Here is a 21,992-nt window from a genome sequence, read left to right on the forward strand (position 1 = left end):
ATATTCTCTTTATTATTATTATTATTAGCCAATTTTGGTTCACAGTACAGAAGTAAAAAGCAAGATGCTTATTCTATTCTAAACAGTTTGGTTTAATTTGGTTCAAATTAAACTTAAACCTATTTTCACTGCTTGCCTTAACATAAGCTAACAACACTTTTCTCTTTAAAATATCCTTTAGAATAATGTTTGTTGGGTAAATTAAATGACCTGGAATCTTCCTTTATTTAATACTTATTATGGCAATAGACATTCAGCATTCAGGGATTAGCAGGAATCGACGAACCTAAGTGCAAAGGAAACTTTAATGACTAGGAATCATTTTAATAAAAAAGATAATGTGATCAATATCCAGATAATATACTTCAAGTTTTAAATATTTGATAATCAGCCATGGACGATAATGAGGCCAAAGTCACGAGCTTAATCTGCACACAGGTAATTAGTTTTGTTTTTACAGCATGGACTGTACCCTAACCTAAGCTAGGTAGCAGGTGTGGGGCTAAACACATAAGAAAAATGAGATGAGAGAACAGGGGTCAACACAAATCCATCTCCATTAAGTTGACTCAGACTGTATATGCAAGTAGTGGCCAGCAATGTAAATGACAGTAGCTTATTATTAATTTAGGAAAAAGTCCACAGGCCACTCAAAAATTATTTCAGGTTCAAATTTTCTTTCCATGTACTTGGGATTACATTCTATTTATAACCCCAACAATTCCCAAATCTCAATACTAAATACGGCTACATGTACGCATTCAATTTCTAAAGCACTGCTATATTAATAGTCCTGTAAGTTACTAGAATTAATAAAATCACAGTTAAGCCATCTAAGTTAAGGTCATGGAAGAGCTAAATCTATATCACTAATTTTCAAGTGGCAGTGGGCAAACTATAGAGCCCTTAGGTCTCTTCCTGGAAGCATTTTGAGATAAATTACTCTCAAACACTAGGGTGCAGCAGAATTCCCCGGAGAGCTTGCTAGAAGCTCCAAGCCCACTCCCAGAGATTTTGTCTTTGCAGGTTGGAGACAGGGTCCAAAGAGCTATTTTATGGAGCACGCATTTTAGTGATTCATGTGAAATTCTGGTCCAGCTTTGAAGCTTTGTCATAAGCCCAAAACATTAACCTAGAAAAGGAGTTTAATTTTTGTAACTGCCTCTTTCTATGCCAATCTGCCTAACAGACAAGACATATTTGAGGATATAAAGTGTTTATTGTTCTACAATTCCCTGTATAGCCTTCATTTTTGAAAAGACGAGTTAAAAATAAAATCGGCATTAATAGCATAAGAAGTATCTGTTCAATATGTCCATCTGAAGAAAAGATACCTAACGCCACTGGGTCTGGATTGACAGGACTCTGCTGCCTGGAGTGGCTGCTGCTACCGCTGCCGCCCTTTTTTAAGTCCTCAGCATCGCTGTACCGCCGGATCCAGTAATTCAATTCCTCCCGGTCCGCTTCCTGACATCGCCTTAGTACAGTGAGAGATCGCCTTGTTTTTTCTACCATGTCCATTATGCAGTTTAACAGCTATGGAAGAAATGGGCAGGGGGAGAAAGGAAGGATATATTATCAATCACCACAACTCATAGACTTCGGTGGGTAATGAAACAAACTATTTTAGGACAATGAAGAATGCTATATTATTCTGAAGTCTTCCGTCTAATATTTTCAAAGGTTAGATTTGACACAGAGATCCAATAGATGAGTTAACTCAATAGGAATGAGAATAAAATGTGGGAGGCATGACAGGGATATTTCAGCTGAAGTAAACCCATCTTTCCAAATACTAATCCCATTACTGGACAAAATAAATAACTCTCTACAAATAAAACAGGAGCCCACTGATCTGGCTTTAGGGAATCCTTTCCATGATCTAAACACTTCTCTTATATAAGTGGCCTTGATATCAATTTAGAAATCAAATCCTATATTCTACTTTAAACATTCTCATTTATTATTTTTTCAAGGATGGCAGAAAATACCTTCAAAGCATCCCCACACTTTTATCATGTCACCTCACTCCAGCTGTTTTCAAAACATTTTTTGAAATGATTACCAACATCTTACATGGTCAAGATGTTTCCATTCCTCTGCCCATTCTCTGTCTGTCAGTCTGTGATCAATCATTTCTTCTTGACGTGTGCCATGCAACCCTATAAATATAAAGAAGGTTGAATCACCCTAAAACATTGAGGACATAATCCATATGCGCATAGGCACTTAGCAAAGACTATGTGGGCAAACTAAAGGATGTGAAAATATATTCGATTTTTGAACGGAGGCATGAGTCATATTCAGATTCAGAATTACCTCATGGGTCTCTCATAGAATGATAAAATGTTAGAAAACTAGAAGGAATTTTAGAGGTCATCTGGTCAGAACCATTTCTTTTACACATGAAGAGATACCAAGCCCTGAGCCAGTTATCCATATAATGTTCCCTAAGTGAAAATATAAATATATCCTGAATCTTAATAAATACAAGAAACCACAAGTATATATTAAGTGGTTTCAAAGTGTGGCTTTCCTGAATTAAAAACGAAGATAGCATAAATTGTTTTACATGAATAGGGATATGCTTTTCTAAAACAAGCACGGTAAAACTATTCCACATTTCAGCATAGTATGAATGAACACAATCCTATTACATACACCTTCATGATAAAATTAGGCCATGAAGAGAGGGCTTGCATAACATAAAAGCAAAATATACTCATTTAATTTATCAAAAAGTAAAAAATAAAAATAAATTGGACATCCTCTATGAAAACAAAATCAACATACCAGATATAATTTTGGACAAATACCATAAATCCAAGCTAAGAAACTAAAAATCCTAATTTGTAGTCCACAACATAAATATTAATGCTCTTTAGCATCACAGTTAAGATGCTACCATGAAAAGGTAATAAGGAAACACTTACCAAGTGAGAACAATAGTAACGAACATGAGCAATTAGCCAGGATGCTTATCAAAATAAAAAATTAATGTGTCTTCCTAAAGGGACAGGGTGAAAGAAAGGGTCTAATCAGAGATACCTAGAAACGGTGGCTCTTCTGACAAATTGTGTAAAACACCTCATGTTCTACTATCAAGGAAAGGCACTAGGCTATGGCAAGATTTTCCATTTTAAACAATTAAAACTATTTATTTTAGTTGCCAGTTCTCACTGTTCCTCTGAATAGCAAATTAAGTTTGACATGGTTTAGGCTTCTATAGACACCTAGGCTCTTTTTCTGAGGGAGTTATATGACAATAAAAGTTATGAGACACTGCATTCCACTTTTTGTGAAATCTGAGTGGTTAGAAATCCCCTTTTAGCTGATTTAGGGAAATAAAGATAATGAGTCATATGACTTTTTTCAGCCAACCATGAAAATACAATTTAATTTATAGCTGATGGAAGTGAGCACATACATGTCAGCTTTCTCAGACTAAATTAAAAGCTAAATATAAAACACTGCACCATTCCTCTCCAATTAGAATATATTCTGAAATACATTTTTAAAGCTAAAATTGTCAATGCCACCTATTGGTAAAAAAGTAAAATTGCAAATAAGCTTTAATAATTTGCATAATAGAAAAGCCATTGGAGAAGAGTAATATTTAGTTATTTCTCTGTTGTGACAATTTCAAGTTGAAATGTTTGCAAATATGTTATTTTTATTGACTTATTTTTTGCCTGTGTTTTAGGGAAAAAGCACTACCATTGAAATGAGTCATCACAGAAAACAACTGGAGAGTGATAAAGATATAAATGCGGTGTTAAGATTCATGATGGAGGCTTCTTACTATATTGGCCTATATAAAGACCAAGAACTTCAGAAGTCTTAAAAGTTTCAAAACTTCAGCAAATTAAATCAATAGTGACATGAGCTCTACCACCGGGAATAATATTAATGAGCAATAGGATGTCTGTGGCTAATGGGATAACAGCATTTATGGAACAGTGCTAAGCATCATCTCACTTAACAACAATAGAAAAATAATAAGTACATTAGAAACATGTTTGAGCCCAAGTACTTGGTGAAAAAATACAGGTCTCATATGTTTGCTGCTTTTGAGCTCTGAAGGTCATTTGTTGGATACAGCCAAATCTTTAAAAAGAAAAAATAAAACAACTCAAATTTTTACATTTATTTATTTTTCTATTTCAGATACTTAAATATTCATCACCACACAATTTTTATTTATATCCATAATACCAGAGGGATGTACTAGGGGAAAGCAGTTCAGACTCATTAAAACACATTTTCATTTGTGGGCAATCTGACACTAATGTTGAGTCTTACCCAATTCCTAACTAGGCTGAAACTCTAAGTTTATTTATAAACTAATGCTGCCTGTAAAATTATTTTATTAAAAGATTCTAGTGAGTACACGTCTCGGCAAATATGTCTCTACACATAATAGACATTTATAAATCGTACCAGACTAAGTATACATTTATGATTATTTTTATATTCTCAAAATGGCGGTCTGATGTAACACCATGATTTGTTACTCATACGTCAAGGTTTTACTATACTTTAACACATAATAAACTAGGCCAGACTTCAGGGACGGTTAAGTAGTTGCGTATATTTATAAAGATTACCACTATTAGTTTTATAAGCTAATATAATTAAAAGGTAAGGAACATGGTCTGATAAAAAAAATCACATAAAACCAGTGGGTACAGATATAACCCATAAAGGAATATTTTATATTACTAGATGAAAACATAATCATTGAATATAAGCATAATTAGTTCCTTGTTGATTACTCTGTAGTGTACTGGAACTAATATTTCATAAAATAGAATCTGCTGCCTAAGAAATAGGCCATTTCCTGGCACTTACAAAGTGGGGTATCTGGAGTTGGTCTTACAATGACCTGGTAACTCCACTTCTATTTGAAAATAAGCAATCATGGTTTGAGGGCATTAGTCATAAATAAATGGCGAGGCTTTTGCTTTGAAGGGAGCTGTTATCGCATTTGATTTCAGGGTCAAAATATCAGTCCAGACTGAGAAATAACATAACCATTTTTGAGAGCTCTTCGAAATGGTACCTGAGAGAACATTAGACAGATTGGTTATTAAGAAAGAACAAATTATATGCTTAGCCATTTGTCTGACACACTATATAAATGTAGAAATGATGTTGTGGGGAAGTGAAACTACTATTTTACTATCTCACATCCAGGGCCTCCATCGTCCCTCCCCTCAACCTGACTCTCCCTTTCTGCTTTCTAAACATTTGGAGGGTTGTGTTTTCAAGCAAAAGACCCTACATATGGAAGCCCCTATGTCCTACTAACCTAGTTAGAAGTCTAACATAAACCTCTGCTCACCACACGCTCTCTGCCTGCGGCTAAAAAAAACGTTGTCCTACTACTCAGGCAGGGAACTGGCCGTGCTTCCCAAGTTCTGAGCCTTCAGCTCTGTGTTCTGCTTTTCTACTTGGACTTCGTCCTGTGCTGCTTCCAGTATCTTGTCCACCAAACCGTCCCATGTCAGGGAAGTTTGCCAGCAACCAGCTAAGAGGTAAAGGCAGTCCTGCTGCTGGACAGCATGGATTCAGGGGACAGAAAAAGACTAGAGAGAGGGCTGACTATTGCTCTCAGTTTATCGCTAGGTTGACTCGCGAAAAATCAAGAATTCAAGAAGCCCCAGGAACAGGAACAGTGCTCTAATGCTATCACCTCAAACACTGATCATGTATCAAAACTTACCTATTCGTCTTCCTTCTCATTTTTCATGGTGACCACCTGTTCTTTAGAAGACAGTGTCTCCTAAATGCTTCACTTCCAACAGTTTTATGCAAAGAAGGAATGAACACAGGCAAACAGAACACGTATTTACCCAAACTCATTCCCTTCTTTGGTATTCTGATCTTTGACACTAAATTGTCAACACTAAATTGAATCACTGACACTTCTAAGTTGGAAAACAAAAAAAAGTACTAAATCATTCCTCAAAGAACATCTGTTGACTTAAACCACAGACATAATAATACCATATTGTATTTTTCAAATACAGACTATCACAGAGACTGGAAAACTCCAAATGAACTTTGAGACTATCTGAAATAAAAGATAGAATGAAATAAACTGATTTTTTAAAAATACTTGTGGCAGACTAACTACATACGAAATCCCTCATATTAAAAAAAAAATTAGAAACTTGTTTTGCGTATGTTAATACAGTTCAGGAGGTTGTATTTAGATGCCCCCCTCCCCAAATAATAACCTGCTGTCCCAAAGAACGTGAGTAATTAAGAGAGAGAAAGCACAGCTGTTAAAGGACACAGTAATACCAACAAAGTTTTCTCATAAAGGAGACACTACATAAAGAAAGGGAATTTTTACCCCATCACAGATATCAAGCCTCAAGTTTAGCTGAGAAGTAATGATGCAAGTCTTGAAGCATACAGTCCCCAAAGAAGTGAAGAGATCCTTCAGTCTTACCCATAGGTCTGTTTCTGTCCCTGAGGTCCCTGTGGCTGGGGTGTCGATAGGAGTCCCTGTAGTGGTGGGCAATGGCCATATCATCCAAACGGTAATGCTGAGGTGGAGGAGGGGTGGGGTGAGGCAGGCCATTGGGCTGGTAGGATAAGCCATTATTTGGACTGTACCGCTGGCCTGGGCTAATAGTGCATGGTCGCTTGCTTGGATGTTCTGAGTGCAAAGGCTCTCTGTCAAAGCCATTTTCTTTGGTTCTGAGGGAGGAAGAAAAAGAGTTTGTTTCATAATGTACTCAGAAACCAGCATAGTTTGGACACTCACATTTGAACTTGTAATATAAACAGAATATTCTTTTACTGGCCAGAAACTTTCTAAACTCAGCTTCCTAGACCTGTGGGAATTCACTAAAACCCATGCTGAGGCCTAAATGATCACATGACTGCACAGGAGAAAATGTTCCACTTCTCATCAAACTAGCAAACATCTTTCAGTTGAAGTTCATGTGGTTCGGTCACAAATAAGAGGAAGCCTGATCTCCACTCTGCAGATAACATTTTCACTCAAAAGCAAACACTTGATTTCTAACAAATTACCCTTGGATTTCTAACAAATTACCCTTGGTGAAGATTCATCAAGGTACAACAGCGTCACTCTTTTGGTGAATTCTTCAGGTATACCTATTGCACCGATCCAAGCTATGTCTGACTTCCATGTCAGAGGACATCTATGAGCTGTGTTGTTCAATACAGTAGCCACATGTGGCTGCTTAAATTAAAAGTGAATTAACAGGGATTCCCTGGTGGCGCAGTGGTTAAGAATCCGCCTGCCAATGCAGCGGACACGGGTTCGAGCCCTGATCCGGGAAGATCCCACATGCCGCGGAGCAACTAAGCCCGTGCGCCACAGATACTGAGCCTGTGCTCTAGAGCCCGCGAGCCACAACTACTGAGCCCGCGTGCCACAACTACTGAGCCCGCGTGCCACAACTACTGAAGCCTGCGCACCTAGAGCCCACGCTCCTCAACAAGAGAAGCCACTGCAATGAGAAGCCCACGCACCTCAACGAAGAGTAAACCCCGCTCGCCTCAACTAGAGAAAGCCCGCACACAGCAACGAAGACCCAATGCAGCCAAAACTTAAACGAATAGATAAATAAATTTATTTTAAAAAGTGAATTAACATTAAATAAAGTTTAAAATCCAGTTCTTCAGTAGCAATAGCCACATTGCAAGTGTAATCGCCACCTGTGGCTAGTGGCTATGGTACTGGACAGCACAGATACAGATCATTTCCATGATGTCAGAAAGTTCTATTAGAAAGCACTGATCAAACTGAATTAATTAACTTAATTAATGCAATAAAACAACGTAATGTCTGGGACTGACATTACCTTGGGCTACCAAGATAATCAATCAGCAGTCATACAGAGCTAGCTGGGATTAGAAGAAAGATTGGGGCAAACCCCTTTCTTTTAAAGTTGAGGAAACACATGCCCAGAGAGCACAAGTGACCTGTCTGAAGTCATGAGATCTTAGGGCAGGGCAGGCACACCCTGACTGCATTTCATCATGTGATACACAAAACTGTACTTGTCTTTCAGAAGGAACACATTCTATAAATGAGACCTGTTAACTGCTCCTAGATTCTCAAACAGAAGTAGGGTTAAAGAAATATTTTCTGACTGAACGTATCTCTAAGAGATGAACTCAGTGTAGTCTGTAAGATAGGAATGCATCACCTCCACTTTGACTGCAAGCACAGCTCCCCAACTAATTTTTTACCTCGCAGCTGGCTCTCCTCACAAGACCAGCTCTCTATCCTTAGACCAGTGGCAGCATCTACTTTCCCCGGGAAATTTCCCCATAAGAATTCTACCAAATCACAGTAGCTACAGATTTCTGAGTGCCTTTTTTTTGGCCTTGCCGTGTGGCTTGTGGGATCTTAGCTCCCCAACCAGGGACTGAACACAGGCCATGGCAGTGCCTAACCACTGGACTGCCAGGGAATTTACATCTGCACACCTTTTTTTGATTTTAGGTTGGTTAGGTTTAGATACTTTAGACACTTTTCCCACTTTCCTAGTGCCCAGGGATAGTCTTTGTCTGATAAAACTGGAGGGATGTGAATGGAAACTGACTTGACAACAGAGATCATTTAGGGGCTAGAGGATTCTACAATGAATCGCCCTTTATGTCCCTTTAGGGTAGAACCCCAGTGACAATTTGCACACATCAGATTATAAAGGACAGAGAAGTTAGAGATAGAAAGTACAGGCACACTAAGAACTGAGGGAAACTGCGGAGTTCAATGGGAAATGAATATATGCCCAATACATGCTGGTGAAAGATGTTCTGGAGCCAGGTGACTGTCCAACACTGGAAATGCCAGCAGGGCATGGTCCCCATGGGAGTGTCAAACAGAAGTCTCAACGCTGCTCCTGTCAAAGTATCTACAGTAAAATATTCTGACTCCGTACATATTGATCATTGACCAGACTAAAATGTCTCAAACGTTACAATGCACTGCTTCAAAATAATTTTTAAAAGTGAATGGAAACATTCTAGATATATATCTTCGAAGAGGATATTTATGTGATTCTAATCTGTATTTCCACATCCTACACATTTCTGAATAATACACTTCAACATTCAATGCATAAACATTTCCAGCATAAATCAGTTGGAAAATACTCAAGACTATTAGTAGCTATGAATATAATGTCAACACAGCACCTACCTTACTGGCAGTGTGGTGTAGTGGAAAGAGCACTGGACTGGGAATCAAGAGACCTGAGATTTAGTCCTGGCTCTTCCACGACTAGCTGTGTGACCTTGGGCAAGTCACTTAACCTCTCTGGACCTCAGTTTGCTCATCTGTAAAATGAAAGGGTTGGACTAGATCAGTGGTTTTCAAACTGTGCCACTTGAGGTGCTTAGGGATTCTGCAGGCAATAAAGAGCTTTTACCCCAAACAATCAAGATTTAAAGGGCCAGAGGAACCCACTTATCATTCTTATCTATTTTAAAAGTTGAGGTTCCACCTAAGGTTTCATTTCTGAAGGAAAAAGCTGCTAAAATCAAGTTTGAAAACCACTGGACTAGGATAATTTCTGAGGTCCCTTCTAGTTTGAAAACTCTGCAATTCAGTTATTCTATATTTATTTCTAAATGTCATTTGTACAGCACAGGGGATATAGCCAATATTTTATAATAATTATAAGTGGAGTATAACTTTTTTTGTGCAAAAATAAAAAAATATTCTCTAAATACCTTATAGCAGCCTAAATATATAAACATCAAAACATTTCTAAATATCAAAACATCTTTGATCCAATTGTGTCAAACCAACTCAACTTACTGGTTTTGTGTCTCCTTGTTCAAAGATAACAAGAACATTCAACACTGGAAGAATTCTTACTATTTTCAAAGTAGTTAGATATGTTATTTATCTTTGCTGTCAGATCAACCCTCTGATCAGTGCTATTACTTCAACGAGCCTGTATTGAAGCTTTTTTCCCTCCTAAAGCAAGGACAGTAATGTCCTAAGAAGCAGGGCTAGCTCCTGAGTCTGTCCTCTCATTTCTATCATGTCCTTGCAGTGACAGTCCCTATTGTGGGTCTTATCACTCTTGCAGCTATTGAAACAATAAAGCTCATCACCTCACAGAGGTAGGTATATTTCAGCAGCAAAGCATTCAAACGGCCCACATAAATAGTTATGAGAAGTCTCCCTGTGCTTCCTCCAACCACTCAAGTCTACCTATAAAGCCAACCCTATTCAAAGGATGTATGTCCAGAAAGCTAACCAAAACAACTTAATTGCTATTTGTTTGTCTGCTTCTTAGAAATGCCTAAAACTATCTAAAACCTCATTTGCTTGGGGGCAAATTCCAAATCTGAATGTTTCTTACCTTCTCACAATGTATTAGGCAAAACTAACAAATACTTTTCATTGTCCCATACCAGCATACTCTCAAAGTAACTCAAATTCTAGTGGGAAGTCTGTCATGTCTCATGGGTTTCTAGAAGGCATTTTTTGGTTTGTTTTTTATTTTCTATCTCCCTTCCAGGAGAAATGTTCCTCAATATAACCTAACTACTTCAACAATTAGATCCCAATCACTTCTCTCTCAGGGTCTGATGTCCTAAGAGTAGAAGACTGCTCAGGACTCAGCTATGTGACCCTGAGATAACCTGGCTTCAGTTTCCTGCCCAGTAAAATGAAACTGATAGGAAACAATACAGTGTTTAAGAAAAAAAAAAAAAAAAAAACACACGTAAGAGACAACCTAATTTACCCCTTACCCCACTTCAGGCTGTTCTCAGCTCCTCAAAACAGAGGCTGTAAACTGACTTACTTGAGAAAGAAAACAAACTTTAAAAAAAACTTTCCTCTATATAAAATATTTTAAATGTCATAATAGGCTAGTATGCACTGACAATTCCTTAGTAACATGAAAATGGGGAAGAATGAAGAAAGAAATTATTAAGATCGTGGCAATAACTAGAATAAAAGGACCAATCAATTTCTTACATGACAGGAACAGACATAAGTTTTTTTCTAGATTCAAATGCTTTTTAAGTGCGGAAAACAGCACTAAAAGATTGTTCTAGGGAAAGGCAAATTGGTATAGCATAATAAACCTGAGAATGGCAAGGAAGAAACTTAAAAATTCTGATATTAGTCCTGTTACAAATAAATACATGCCTTAGGTGCTGACTTCTCCAACTGACCACACGTATTTCAAACGGCACATGTCTAAACTGACCTTGTCTTTCTCTGGTACTTCCTTCACCAGTCAATGATGCCACCTTTTACTTAGCCACCAAAATAGAAACTTGGAAGTCACTCGATAACTTTCTTCTCCAAAAAAAAGTCCTGCTGATGGTCTCATAAGCTTCTCTGGCATAGGTCCTTCTGCCCTACCTCAAGACACATTATCTTGGCCTTATCATGCCCTTGTCTTACTCTGCAGGCATCTCAGCCAGAACCAGGGCTGAGATACTGGCTGAGTCTTTAAAAAAAACAAACAATTTTTTATTTTAGAAAGAAGCATATATCTAAATCTCAGGAGGTGACAGTTCTGTTCAAGTAAAGCCCAAAGACATTAATAACTTAATCTTAAACAAAGCTTCCTTCCCTTTTCTAACACATGCAGTTTGTTAAGGCTTCCACAGAAAGACTAGACACTGAATTAAAGGGTGGGGGAGTGGTCATTTAGGGCATCATATTTTCAAAACACAACTCAGTAAAAGGTCTCTTCAGGAATTTTTAGGAAATAGAGTTTAGATAAGAATTTTATATAACACCCTATATTGGTATTGAATAATGTATCTGAAACAAAATACATTACAAATTCCCCTGCTTCCTTAAAAAGAAAATCAAACCTGATTCTTCATGGACAACCTGCAGTGATTTCTATGTTTGCAGAAATATCACCCTGAAGGAAGTGGGATGTTCAGATGGTGAAAAACAAAGCACTGAGTGATACAGGACCAACACTACTGGGCCACATGGAAAGAAGTGCCTTCCATCTCTCTATTGCTAAACCACAACCTAGGAGATAACTTCCTAAGAGGCGGGCTAACACCTTCTGGAGTAAAAAAGATAGATGCAGGTAGATGTTGGTCCCTCCAAACAAAAACAAGATACCTGGGCCCTTAAGGATTACAATATGTGGGTTCCCAGAGCCTTCCCTCCCCCAAAGAGAAGGTGGAAACCTTCAGGCACATGTCCCTGGAGCTCTCCATCTGCTGATCAGTCAGACTGACTGGGAGCGGCTGTCCCCTTGTCTTCACTAATTTCTGACCACTGCTGAAGTATTCAGTTGCTACTGCTCCTGCTGTCTGGAACCACATTGTTTTTTTTTTTTTTAAATACATCTTTATTGGAGTATAATTGCTTTACAATGTTGTGTTAGTGTCTGCTGTACAACAAAGTAAATCAGCTATATGCATATATATATATCCCCATATCCCCCCACCTTGAGCCTCCCTCCCACTGTTCTTATCCCACCCCTCTAGGTGGTCACAAAGCACCGAGCCGATCTCCCTGTGCTATGCAGCAGCTTTCCACTAGCTATCTGTTTTACATTTGGTAGTGTATGTATGTCAATGTTACTCTCTTACTACATCCCAGCCTCTTCTTCCCCTTGTCCTCAAGTCCATTCTCTACATCTGCGTATTTATTCCTGCCCTGCCACTAAGTTCATCAGTACCATTTTTCTAGATTCCATATATATGCGTTAGCATACGGTATTTGTTTTTCTCTTTCTGACTTACTTCACTCTGTATGACAGACTCTAGGTCCATCCACCTCACTACAAATAACTCAATTTTGTTCCTCTTTATGTCTGAGTACTATTCCATTGTATGTATGTGCCACACCTTCTTTATCCATTCACCTGTTGATGGACAATTAGGTTGCTTCCATGTCCTTGTTATTGTAAATAGTGCTGCAATGAACATTGCGGTACATGTATCTTTTTGAATTATGGTTTTCTCAGTGTATATGCCCAGCAGTGGGATTGCTGGGTCATATGGTAATTCTATTCCTGGTTTTTTAAGGAACCTCCAGACTGTTCTCCATAGTGGCTGTATCAATTTACATTCCCACCAACAGTGTAGGAGGGTTCTCTTTTTTCCACACCCTCTCCAGTATTCATTGTTTGTAGATTTTTTTTAACATCTTTATTGGAGTATAATTGCTTTACAATGGTGTGTTAGTTTCTGCTTTATAACAAAGTGAATCAGATTTATGTATAGATATATCCCCATATCACCTCCTTCTTGTGTCTCCCTCCCACTCTCCCTATACCATCCCTCTGTGTGGTCACAAAGCACCGAGCTGATCCCCCTGTGCTATGCGGCTGCTTCCCACTATCTATTTTACATTTGGTAATATATATAAGTCCATGCCACTCTCTCACTTCGTCCCAGCTTACCCTTCCCCCTCTCTGTGTCTTCAAGTCCATTCTCTACATCTGCGTCTTTATTCCTGTCCTGCCCCTAGGTTCTTCATAACCGTTTTTTTTTTTAAGATTCCATATGTATGTGTTAGCATTCGGTATTTGTTTTCCTCTTTGTGACATACTTCACTCTGTATGACAGACTCTAGGTCCATCCACCTCACTACAAATAAATCAATTTCATTTCTTTTTATGGCTGAGTAATATTCCATTGTATCTATGTGCCACATCCTCTTTATCCATTCATCTGTCGATGGACACTTAGGTTGCTTCCATGTCCTGGCTCTTGTAAATAGTGCTGCAATGAACATTGTGGTACATGTCTCTTTCTGAATTATGGTTTTCTCAGGGTATATGCCCAGTAGTGGGATTGCTGGGTCATACGTAGTTCTATTGTTGGGCCCATTTTTGGATTGTTTGTTTTTTGGATATTGAGCTCATGGGCTGCTTGTAAATTTTGGAGATTAATCTTTTGTCAGTTGCTTCATTTGCAAATATCTTCTCATATTCTGAGGGTTGTCTTTTCATTTTGTTTATGGTTTCCTTTGCTGTGCAAAAGCTTTTAAGTTTCATTACGTCCCATTTGTTTATTTTTGTTTTTATTTCCATTTCTCTAGGAGGTGAGTCAAAAAGGATTTTGCTATGATTTATGTCATAGAGTGTTCTGCCTATGTTTTCCTCTAAGAGTTGTATAGTGTCTGGCCTTACATTTAGGTCTTTAATCCATTTTGAGCTTATTTTTGTGTATAGTGTTAGGAAGTGTTCTAATTTCATTCTTTTACATGTAGCTGTCCAGTTTCCCCAGCACCACTTATTGAAGAGGCTGTCTTTTCTCCATTGTATATTCTTGCCTCCTTTGTCAAAGATAAGGTGACCACATGTGTGTGGGTTTATCTCTGGGCTTTCTAGCCTGTGGAACTATGCTTTCTTATTCTAATCTGTCATCTACACATTTCAACTGGAGCCCTCTAATTTTTTCTTTTTAGTGAATCAATCATGGCACTTTGTTCCTGGCTGCTTTCATGGCTGTAGGTGTTTCAGAGAAACACTTTTTAAAATGACAGAAAGAAAGTAAACAAGAAAGCAAAAAAACTCTTAGGGGAGAGGGCCATTTGCTACACTACTAAAAATGACTGTATTAAGTTTAATTTTGATTATTTATTTGTTCAACTAGTGTTTTGTTGTTGTTGTTTTGTGGTGTTTTGCTTTGTTTTGTTTTAGATAGCCGGTATGTGTAACATGCACTATCCTGAGCTTTACTGGACATACAAAAGTAAGCAAGACATGATCCCCAACACCCTCCCCTAAGATTATGGTTTAGTAGTAGACTTAAATGCTTTTTGGAAGTGTGCTAGCAAGAAATATTTTTACCATAAACCCAGTTTAATTAGTGGTACAAGACTTCCATACTGCTACGCAGGACCTGAACTCAGCAGCTACCATAAAAAGAGTAAAAAGTGGTATGGGAGATCAGAAGGAGAAAAGATCACTACATTTGAAAGAGCAGGGGCTATGGAGTTGGCTTCAAATTTTGGCTCTGCTATTTGCTGGCCATATGAACTGAGGAGGCTTAATCTCTATGAGTCACAGAATAGGGGCAATTATTTCAGAGCTACTGAGAGGACTATATGAGAGACGCTACATAAAGAGCCTAACACATATTTGGCATTCAACAACTTAACCAAAGCACTTATTTTTCAAGCTGAGGCGTTCAGAGGCTGGGGTATTACAAACACAGTTATAAGAGTGCAGGCATTCAAGTCAGAGAACCTAGGGTTTAGAATCCCATCAGTGCCTCTTACAAGCCATGTGACCTCAGACATATTATCCAGCCAGCCTGAACCTATGCAATAGGACTGTCAGGAAATAAGTGCTGTGTGTTCATATGTAAATTATTTAGCATGGGCCTGGCACATCTTAAGTGCTCAGTAAATAGTAACCATTATTATAATATTCATGATTGGGAAGCCTTCATTCAAATAGTAGAACCTGTCTTGAGTTAGCTTGCCAAGTATGAATAGAATTATTATATACAAGAACTGGGGCAAAGAACAGAAACCATCAGTCAGAATACAGACTAAGGCATGAACAATGTTCAGCAGAGCCAGACCCTAGGACAGCAACAAAAATAAGGCTAGCAAGTTTACGCTGAGGCTGGAGTATGGAGACCAAAATGTTCTCTACAGCCACACAATCTTTCTCATCATGTAAATGCAACTTAATGCAATTTCACTAGAAGCCTCCACAATTGACATGACTAATACAAAAAAAGAAAAAAAATCATTTCTACAGGGATGATTACTCTCTTCTTGAAACCGATGAATGCATTAAAAAATGCAACACAAAACAAGAATGTGTGAATATAATATAAACCCCTCATATTTTTTCACAGAAAAGTGAATGCGGCAGACAATAAAAATTTAATTCTTATTTGCATAGTCAATTAATTCTACCATTCCTTATAACTTTTCTTTTCTTTTTTCTTTTGGCCGTGCCACGCAACATGTGGGATTGTAGTTCCCCGATCGGGGACTGAACCCGCACCTGCTGCATCGGAAGTGCTGAGTCTTAACCACTGGACTGCCAGGGAAGTCCCTACAATTCCTTATAAAGTGCATCTATCTTTTCTCTTTAGAAAGACAAAAATATTGAAATCTCATTCATTTTGCAGAAAAGGAAAAATGGATTTAGTAGGTTCAGCTGCTGTGTGCTTTGCTAACAAATCTTATACATTCAACCAACACGGTTTCAAAATGATTGCCTTATGACCCTCCAACATTCAGTGTTTTCTAGTTTACTCATTAAGCCAGGAAACCTGGCTTACTGTGAATCCTCTATCAGTATAAAAATTTATAAAACCTCAGAATATTATACTGTTGCATTTGCCCACATAAGCAATTACAGAGAAAAATAAATGAGGGAAAGTAAGGAGGGAAAAAGACACAATTCTTAGTTAAGCTTTCCTTGTTTACATTCTGCACATTAAATCATATTTTGTGCAACTGGAAGATTTCAGGTAGGTAAATTTCTCCACTAAGAAGCTCTGTAACTTTAAGCAAGTTCTTCCATCCTTAGTTTTCTTAAGATAAAGGATTGGCCTCATAAATCTATAAGATTGCTCCCAGCTAACAAATTACATACTTCTAAAGCTCAAGAAAATCTTTTTAGAAAATAATGTTTAATAATTGGGGGTGGAGGAAATACATATTAATGCAACCATGTGGCCTTCATAATAAAAACCAAGATGTGTTAAACTGAGAGTAATTTAAAGCATAATTACATTAAAATGATTATATATAAATATATAGATATAGAGATAGATAGATGAAGGGGATTAATATTTAACATAAATCACTTGAAACGGGGAGGAAGGCAGTAGAGACAGTGTTACCCATACAAAACCAATGATCGTTCGATTTGATTTAAGCCAGGAAGATTCTGAGTCAGAAAATCGGCATGACAGGTGAGAGCACAATGTTAAAGACAAATATAACAAAAGCTGCAACATCAAAGCTGTGAGAAAAGACATCAAATGATAATTAACAAAAAAAAATGTATCCTTTTAAACATAGTAATTTTTAACTATTTTTGTACTCTCAAAAAAAGGCAGCCTTTGTCTAACTGTTCTTTCCCTCCTCACTCCATTTGAAACTGTGTTTTCATGACCATCATGGTGAGCAGTTTTAAAGAGGACTCTCAACTTCTAGTCTCTGTTTGAAAGTGGTCTCTTCATTTAATCAGCTCCAAAAAAGGTTTGTATTCCCTTCCTCAGCTTTTCCCATCACAAAATGGCAAGATAAACAATAAACTTTTACATATGAACAAAGAATAGAAATCAGAACTTTCTATTAACTTTCTCTAATATTTTAGGAAGAAAATAGCACGATTTTTAAATGAAAATTGTCTCTTTCTAATTTGGGTTCTAAGTTATTCTACCACAGACCTACAAATCTAGTATAGTTGTTCAGGGACTCACCCTAGATCTATTTTTAAAAAGAAGTAGAATAAATTTTACTGTTCCATACAGGAAAAAAAAAAAAAAAATCATAGACTTCCCCAGAGTATTCATTTCTCTGTAAATAAAAGTAATGCTTAAAAAAAGAAAAAATATAACCAGTGACAATCACATTTAAAGATGAGAAGTCACATTTGCCAAAACCCATCCCTGAAATACGTGAGGACTGTTTAGTAGATTAAATCAGCAATCATCACAGAATTTAAGCCTGAAAGTTGTAAACAAAATATAGAGCGCTCTTTTGTTCGTGACATGTCATGAACAAATTATCAAAATGTGTTTTCTCCTCAGGTGTCAGTTTTTCCCTCTTTTAGTGACTGATGGTTCCCAGTGTTATTACAGAAACAGATTGATCTTTTTAATGAGCCAGTTTAATAGACTCCAAAATCTCACCGTGGCTGCTCATCCATGTCAGACCATATGCACCAACAAAACATTCAGTAAAACAACAAAAAAAAGCTCTGCTGTCACACAGCTCCATACTCTCTAAAATTTCATATAGTAGATCTGGATATACAGATAAATAACCAGAGAAGAGGAAAATGCACATGCAAACAAGATGAAGAAAATATATGCAAAGAAATAGTAGAGGCCCATATTTTCTTGGCTCTGATCAAATTCCCACAAGATACAAATGTATTTACACAACATATTCTCATTACCCTTCCTCCTAACTCTAAGGAAATCCATTTGCCATCTTTCCATTATAACGCACACTTCAGGGTTCCACTCGAAAAAGAATGTTCCACCCAAAGAGCAACTGTGTGAATTCTGACTCCAGCAACTGTCTATGGATAACCAGAGGAAGAACACTGAAGGCTCTTTTAAGAAAGTTCTACCTGACTGAATGCAAACATGCATGCACACACAGCTACAGATCATCAAAACAAAAATGCTGATTTTCTGTGGAATTTATATGAAGTTTCCATATCAATGTTAGCACATTGCCAAGGGCTTACCTCAGCACTGTTCAAGGGAGGTCTAAAGTCACAGTATATTCACATATAAAACACTGGGAAAGAACCAGTGGAGAAAGTGCTGGGAATATAGAGAAGCGGATAAAGCAAGTTTTCATTCTGCCTGTTACGGTTACTTAGCAGTTAGAGTTTCTAGAATGGATTGTGTCCATTTCCAATTTTGCCTATAGGATTACCTTTACATTTATCACAGCTATCTAAACCTTTCCCTGTTATCCTCTCCTCCACCCAAATAAATGTTCTTCTTCCCAATTTCCCATCTAGTCTCTCCTTAATTTCCTTTACCACACTATCTTGGAAAAATGGAGCTGAAACATCTCAATACCAGCAGGTAGTACTGATTCCCTGCAGGGTAAATGGTTAGGATCAGACAGGAATACACATGTGAATCATCTATCTTTGGGCTGCTTCTTGGTTTGTAGTATCATGTGGACACACCACTCAGACACCTGGATTAAGCAGGTGCCTTTAAAAGCTTAAGTACTAAATGCTTAAATATGATTATGGAAATACAACTTGTGAAAATAAGAAAGTAGCACTGTTGGTAGGTCATGTATGGAGGCGGGTCTACAGTGCGTCAGAAGTAAACTAACGTTTAATCTTTTGCTTTAGGCATTTTAAACTATTAAGAGATCCTATGTCAAGAGGAGAAAAATTCCAGAGATTGTAGCATAAAAACTGCTTAACAGAGGATTATGTAATAACTGTATGTAAACTGGCTGGCTTTTAATAACATTCTGATTTGCAAAGCAACTATACATTTAAGGGTAGCTAAGTTGGTCACAGATAGATGTCTCTGAGCAGCTCCAAGGATCATAAGCTCCTAGGAATCTGTGCCAGGTTGTTAACCTCTCAAAGGCTGGTCTACGCTTCCCTAATAAAATGCAGAAGGAGTGAATGGATAAGTAGAAAAAGGAAACAAAGCATATGACAAACAAGTTTCCGAATATAGTTGCATTTTAAGATTCTCCATATTTTACAAATACTATGCAAGATGCTGATAAGACTTTATATTCCTGGATTAGAAAATATTTATATATGAGGCTGAGGTATTCAGGAAAATTATTTTAGTAAGGTACATTGGAAGTTTCATGTGTATGCCTTATTCAACAACTAATTTGTAAGGTTTAATGGAGAAGGGGTTTTATTTTACATTTCTTAGAATTCTCAGTTATTAGAGCAGAGTACCTGATAGAATGAATATTGACTGATAAAAGTTTTCAGCAAAAATGTCATCTATAAGTTCTATTACTTAACTCTTATCTTCACTCAGTCCATCTAGCTTCCCAGAAGTTTTCTCTTAGTTCATATAAAACCCAAATTAAATAGCTACTGCATTGTGCTTAGGCCAGATTTCAAAACCATCATGTTTTGAGAAAACTTAGAATAACAAATTTCCTAACACTGAAGGGTAAAATATGTGGTTGGGATGAATTACATAGTAAATGATAATTTTAATACAGGGATACCCTTGGAGATAATGTATGTTCAGTTGCAGACCACCATAGTAAAGCAAATATCACAATAAAGCCAGTCACACCATTTTTTTTGGTTTCCCTGTGCATATAAAAGTTATGTTTACACTAGACTGTAGTCTCTTAAGTGTGCAGTAGCACTACATCTTAAAAAAAATGTATATACCTTAATTAAAAAAATACTTTATTTGTAAAAAATGCCAAAACAACTACAATAACATTAAAGATTACTGACCACAGATTACCATAACAAATATAATAATGAAGAAGTCTGAAATATTGTGAGAATTACCAAATTCTCACAGAATTACACCGAGACACAAAATGAGCAAATGCTTTTGGAAAAATGGTGCCAATAGAGTAATTCCATGCCGAGTGCCACAAACCTTCGATTTGTTTAAAAACAAAAAAAAAAAAGAAAAAGAAAGAAAGAAAGAAAAGCAGTATTTGTGAAGCACAATAAAGTGCAATAAAACAAGGTATGCCTGTATTGACTGTGTGTCTAACAACCGTCAGTGGCACTTGGCATATCTGAATATCATTCATCTTTACCTTTTCCTTTAATATTGCAAGCAGTCGTGGTGACCATTTGTAATGTATAGAAAAATCAAGTCACTAGATTGTACATCTGGAACTATCATAGTGTTGTAGGTCAATTAAACTTAAAAAAAAAAATTACAAGTAGCAAAGATTAACCTGCACAAAAAGCTAATTGACACAGGCCAGAGACTCATCACCCTGTAACACCCCAGGCCAGAGCAAGATTCCCTAGATGGCCACTCTAGCTTATTATTATTTTGCAAGAGGTGTCGGTCAGCAGTTTAAACATGACATGAAACATGTCCTCATACTGCAGGTCTGGGGTCCTCCTCCCTCTCACCTGTCTGGAGTTCGCCTCTTCCCGTTTTCGTTCACATCGAGAAGCAGCTCTGAGGAGTCAACAGGTGAGGTGGTGCTGGCATCCAGAAGCAGCTGTTCATGCTGGGCGAGGTACTGGGCAGGGTTCTGTTTGGCCAGCCTTGCGCAGTGGAGGAGCTCACGCTGCAGAAGTGGCAAGTTGGCCTGCAGGGGCATGACAGGAATGAGAGGATAGCCCAAAGGCTCCTTTTACCCAGTGGACCTACTCCACTTTTCAAACACTGGCGGACCGGACCCCACAACCTGGCTAAACACAACGCCACTGAATGCATGCAATTCTCAGGCACAACTCTCAGGACTGGCTACAGTGTTAGCCTCCCTCGGGGCCTGGGTTGGGTGAGATGTCTGAGGGATATCTCACCTCTCCCACCTTCAGCCCCTTTAATAACACTGGGAGTGTCTCTTATTTATTTTACGATCCCTTCATACTCAAGCATCATAAGCTCTACAGGATATCAGATTCCAGCTCCATCTATGAGCAACTTTTGTTTTCCACAAGGAAGACAGAGGGTACATTAAATACATACATGGTTCAATTAACCTCAAAATAGGCTCCCTGACACATTCAGTTTTGTATCTAGTTACTTACCCAGTTGAAAAAGGCTAATCCTATGAAATATCTTTGGTCAACTACTAACTTCACGTGAAAAAACAGAGAGATGAACATAGAGATTGTTTTTAATAATCATCAGATTTGCACAACATTCCAGTATTGGCCTGAGTCTGATCAGATATCCTATTTAGGATTCATGCACAAAGCAGCATATACTACTAGTTTACAAAAGGTAATCTGCTTTCTTTGTACCACACTTATTCTAAGGAAGGTATATATTTAAACAGAAGAAATCCTGTGTACCCATCACCGACTCCTCACCAAGCCTAGCACTTAGAAAAAGACTGAGAACAAACACGCTTGTTGATGATTCTGGCAATCTCAAATGTAGTAAGAGGAAAGGAGACAATTTCACACACAGAAAAGCATTAATTAGACAGAATTTTACTCTGAAAAGTAAACTTACTCTGACATTATATATCCAGAGTGTTGTTGCTTTTTCTCCTCTGTGTCTTTTATTTTTTACTTTTTTGGAAGGGAGGGTATAGTATGGGAGTACGAACAGTACTCATTCCCAATAACACAATTCTCCAAATTCATGGAAAGATCAATAAAAAAATATCTTTGCAA

General features: G+C 37.6%; 1 protein-coding gene across 1 annotated transcript in view; it reads right to left on the minus strand.

Moving 5' to 3' along the window:
• RUNX1T1 (RUNX1 partner transcriptional co-repressor 1) overlaps positions 1-21,992 on the minus strand; it is a 112,248-nt gene that overhangs the window by 26,034 nt on the left and 64,222 nt on the right. The window contains exons 5-8 of the mRNA XM_027131386.1: positions 20,772-20,953; positions 6,461-6,711; positions 2,077-2,162; positions 1,335-1,536 (exon numbers count right to left, since the gene is read on the minus strand). Coding sequence (XP_026987187.1) covers positions 1,335-1,536; positions 2,077-2,162; positions 6,461-6,711; positions 20,772-20,953 — 721 coding nt within the window. The remainder of the gene's footprint in view (positions 1-1,334; positions 1,537-2,076; positions 2,163-6,460; positions 6,712-20,771; positions 20,954-21,992) is intronic.

Source organism: Aethalodelphis obliquidens, unplaced genomic scaffold (genome assembly GCF_003676395.1).
Source record: "Aethalodelphis obliquidens isolate GAN/ISIS:26980383/991018 unplaced genomic scaffold, ASM367639v1 scaffold39, whole genome shotgun sequence".
NCBI classification, from domain to species: Eukaryota; Metazoa; Chordata; class Mammalia; order Artiodactyla; family Delphinidae; genus Aethalodelphis; species Aethalodelphis obliquidens.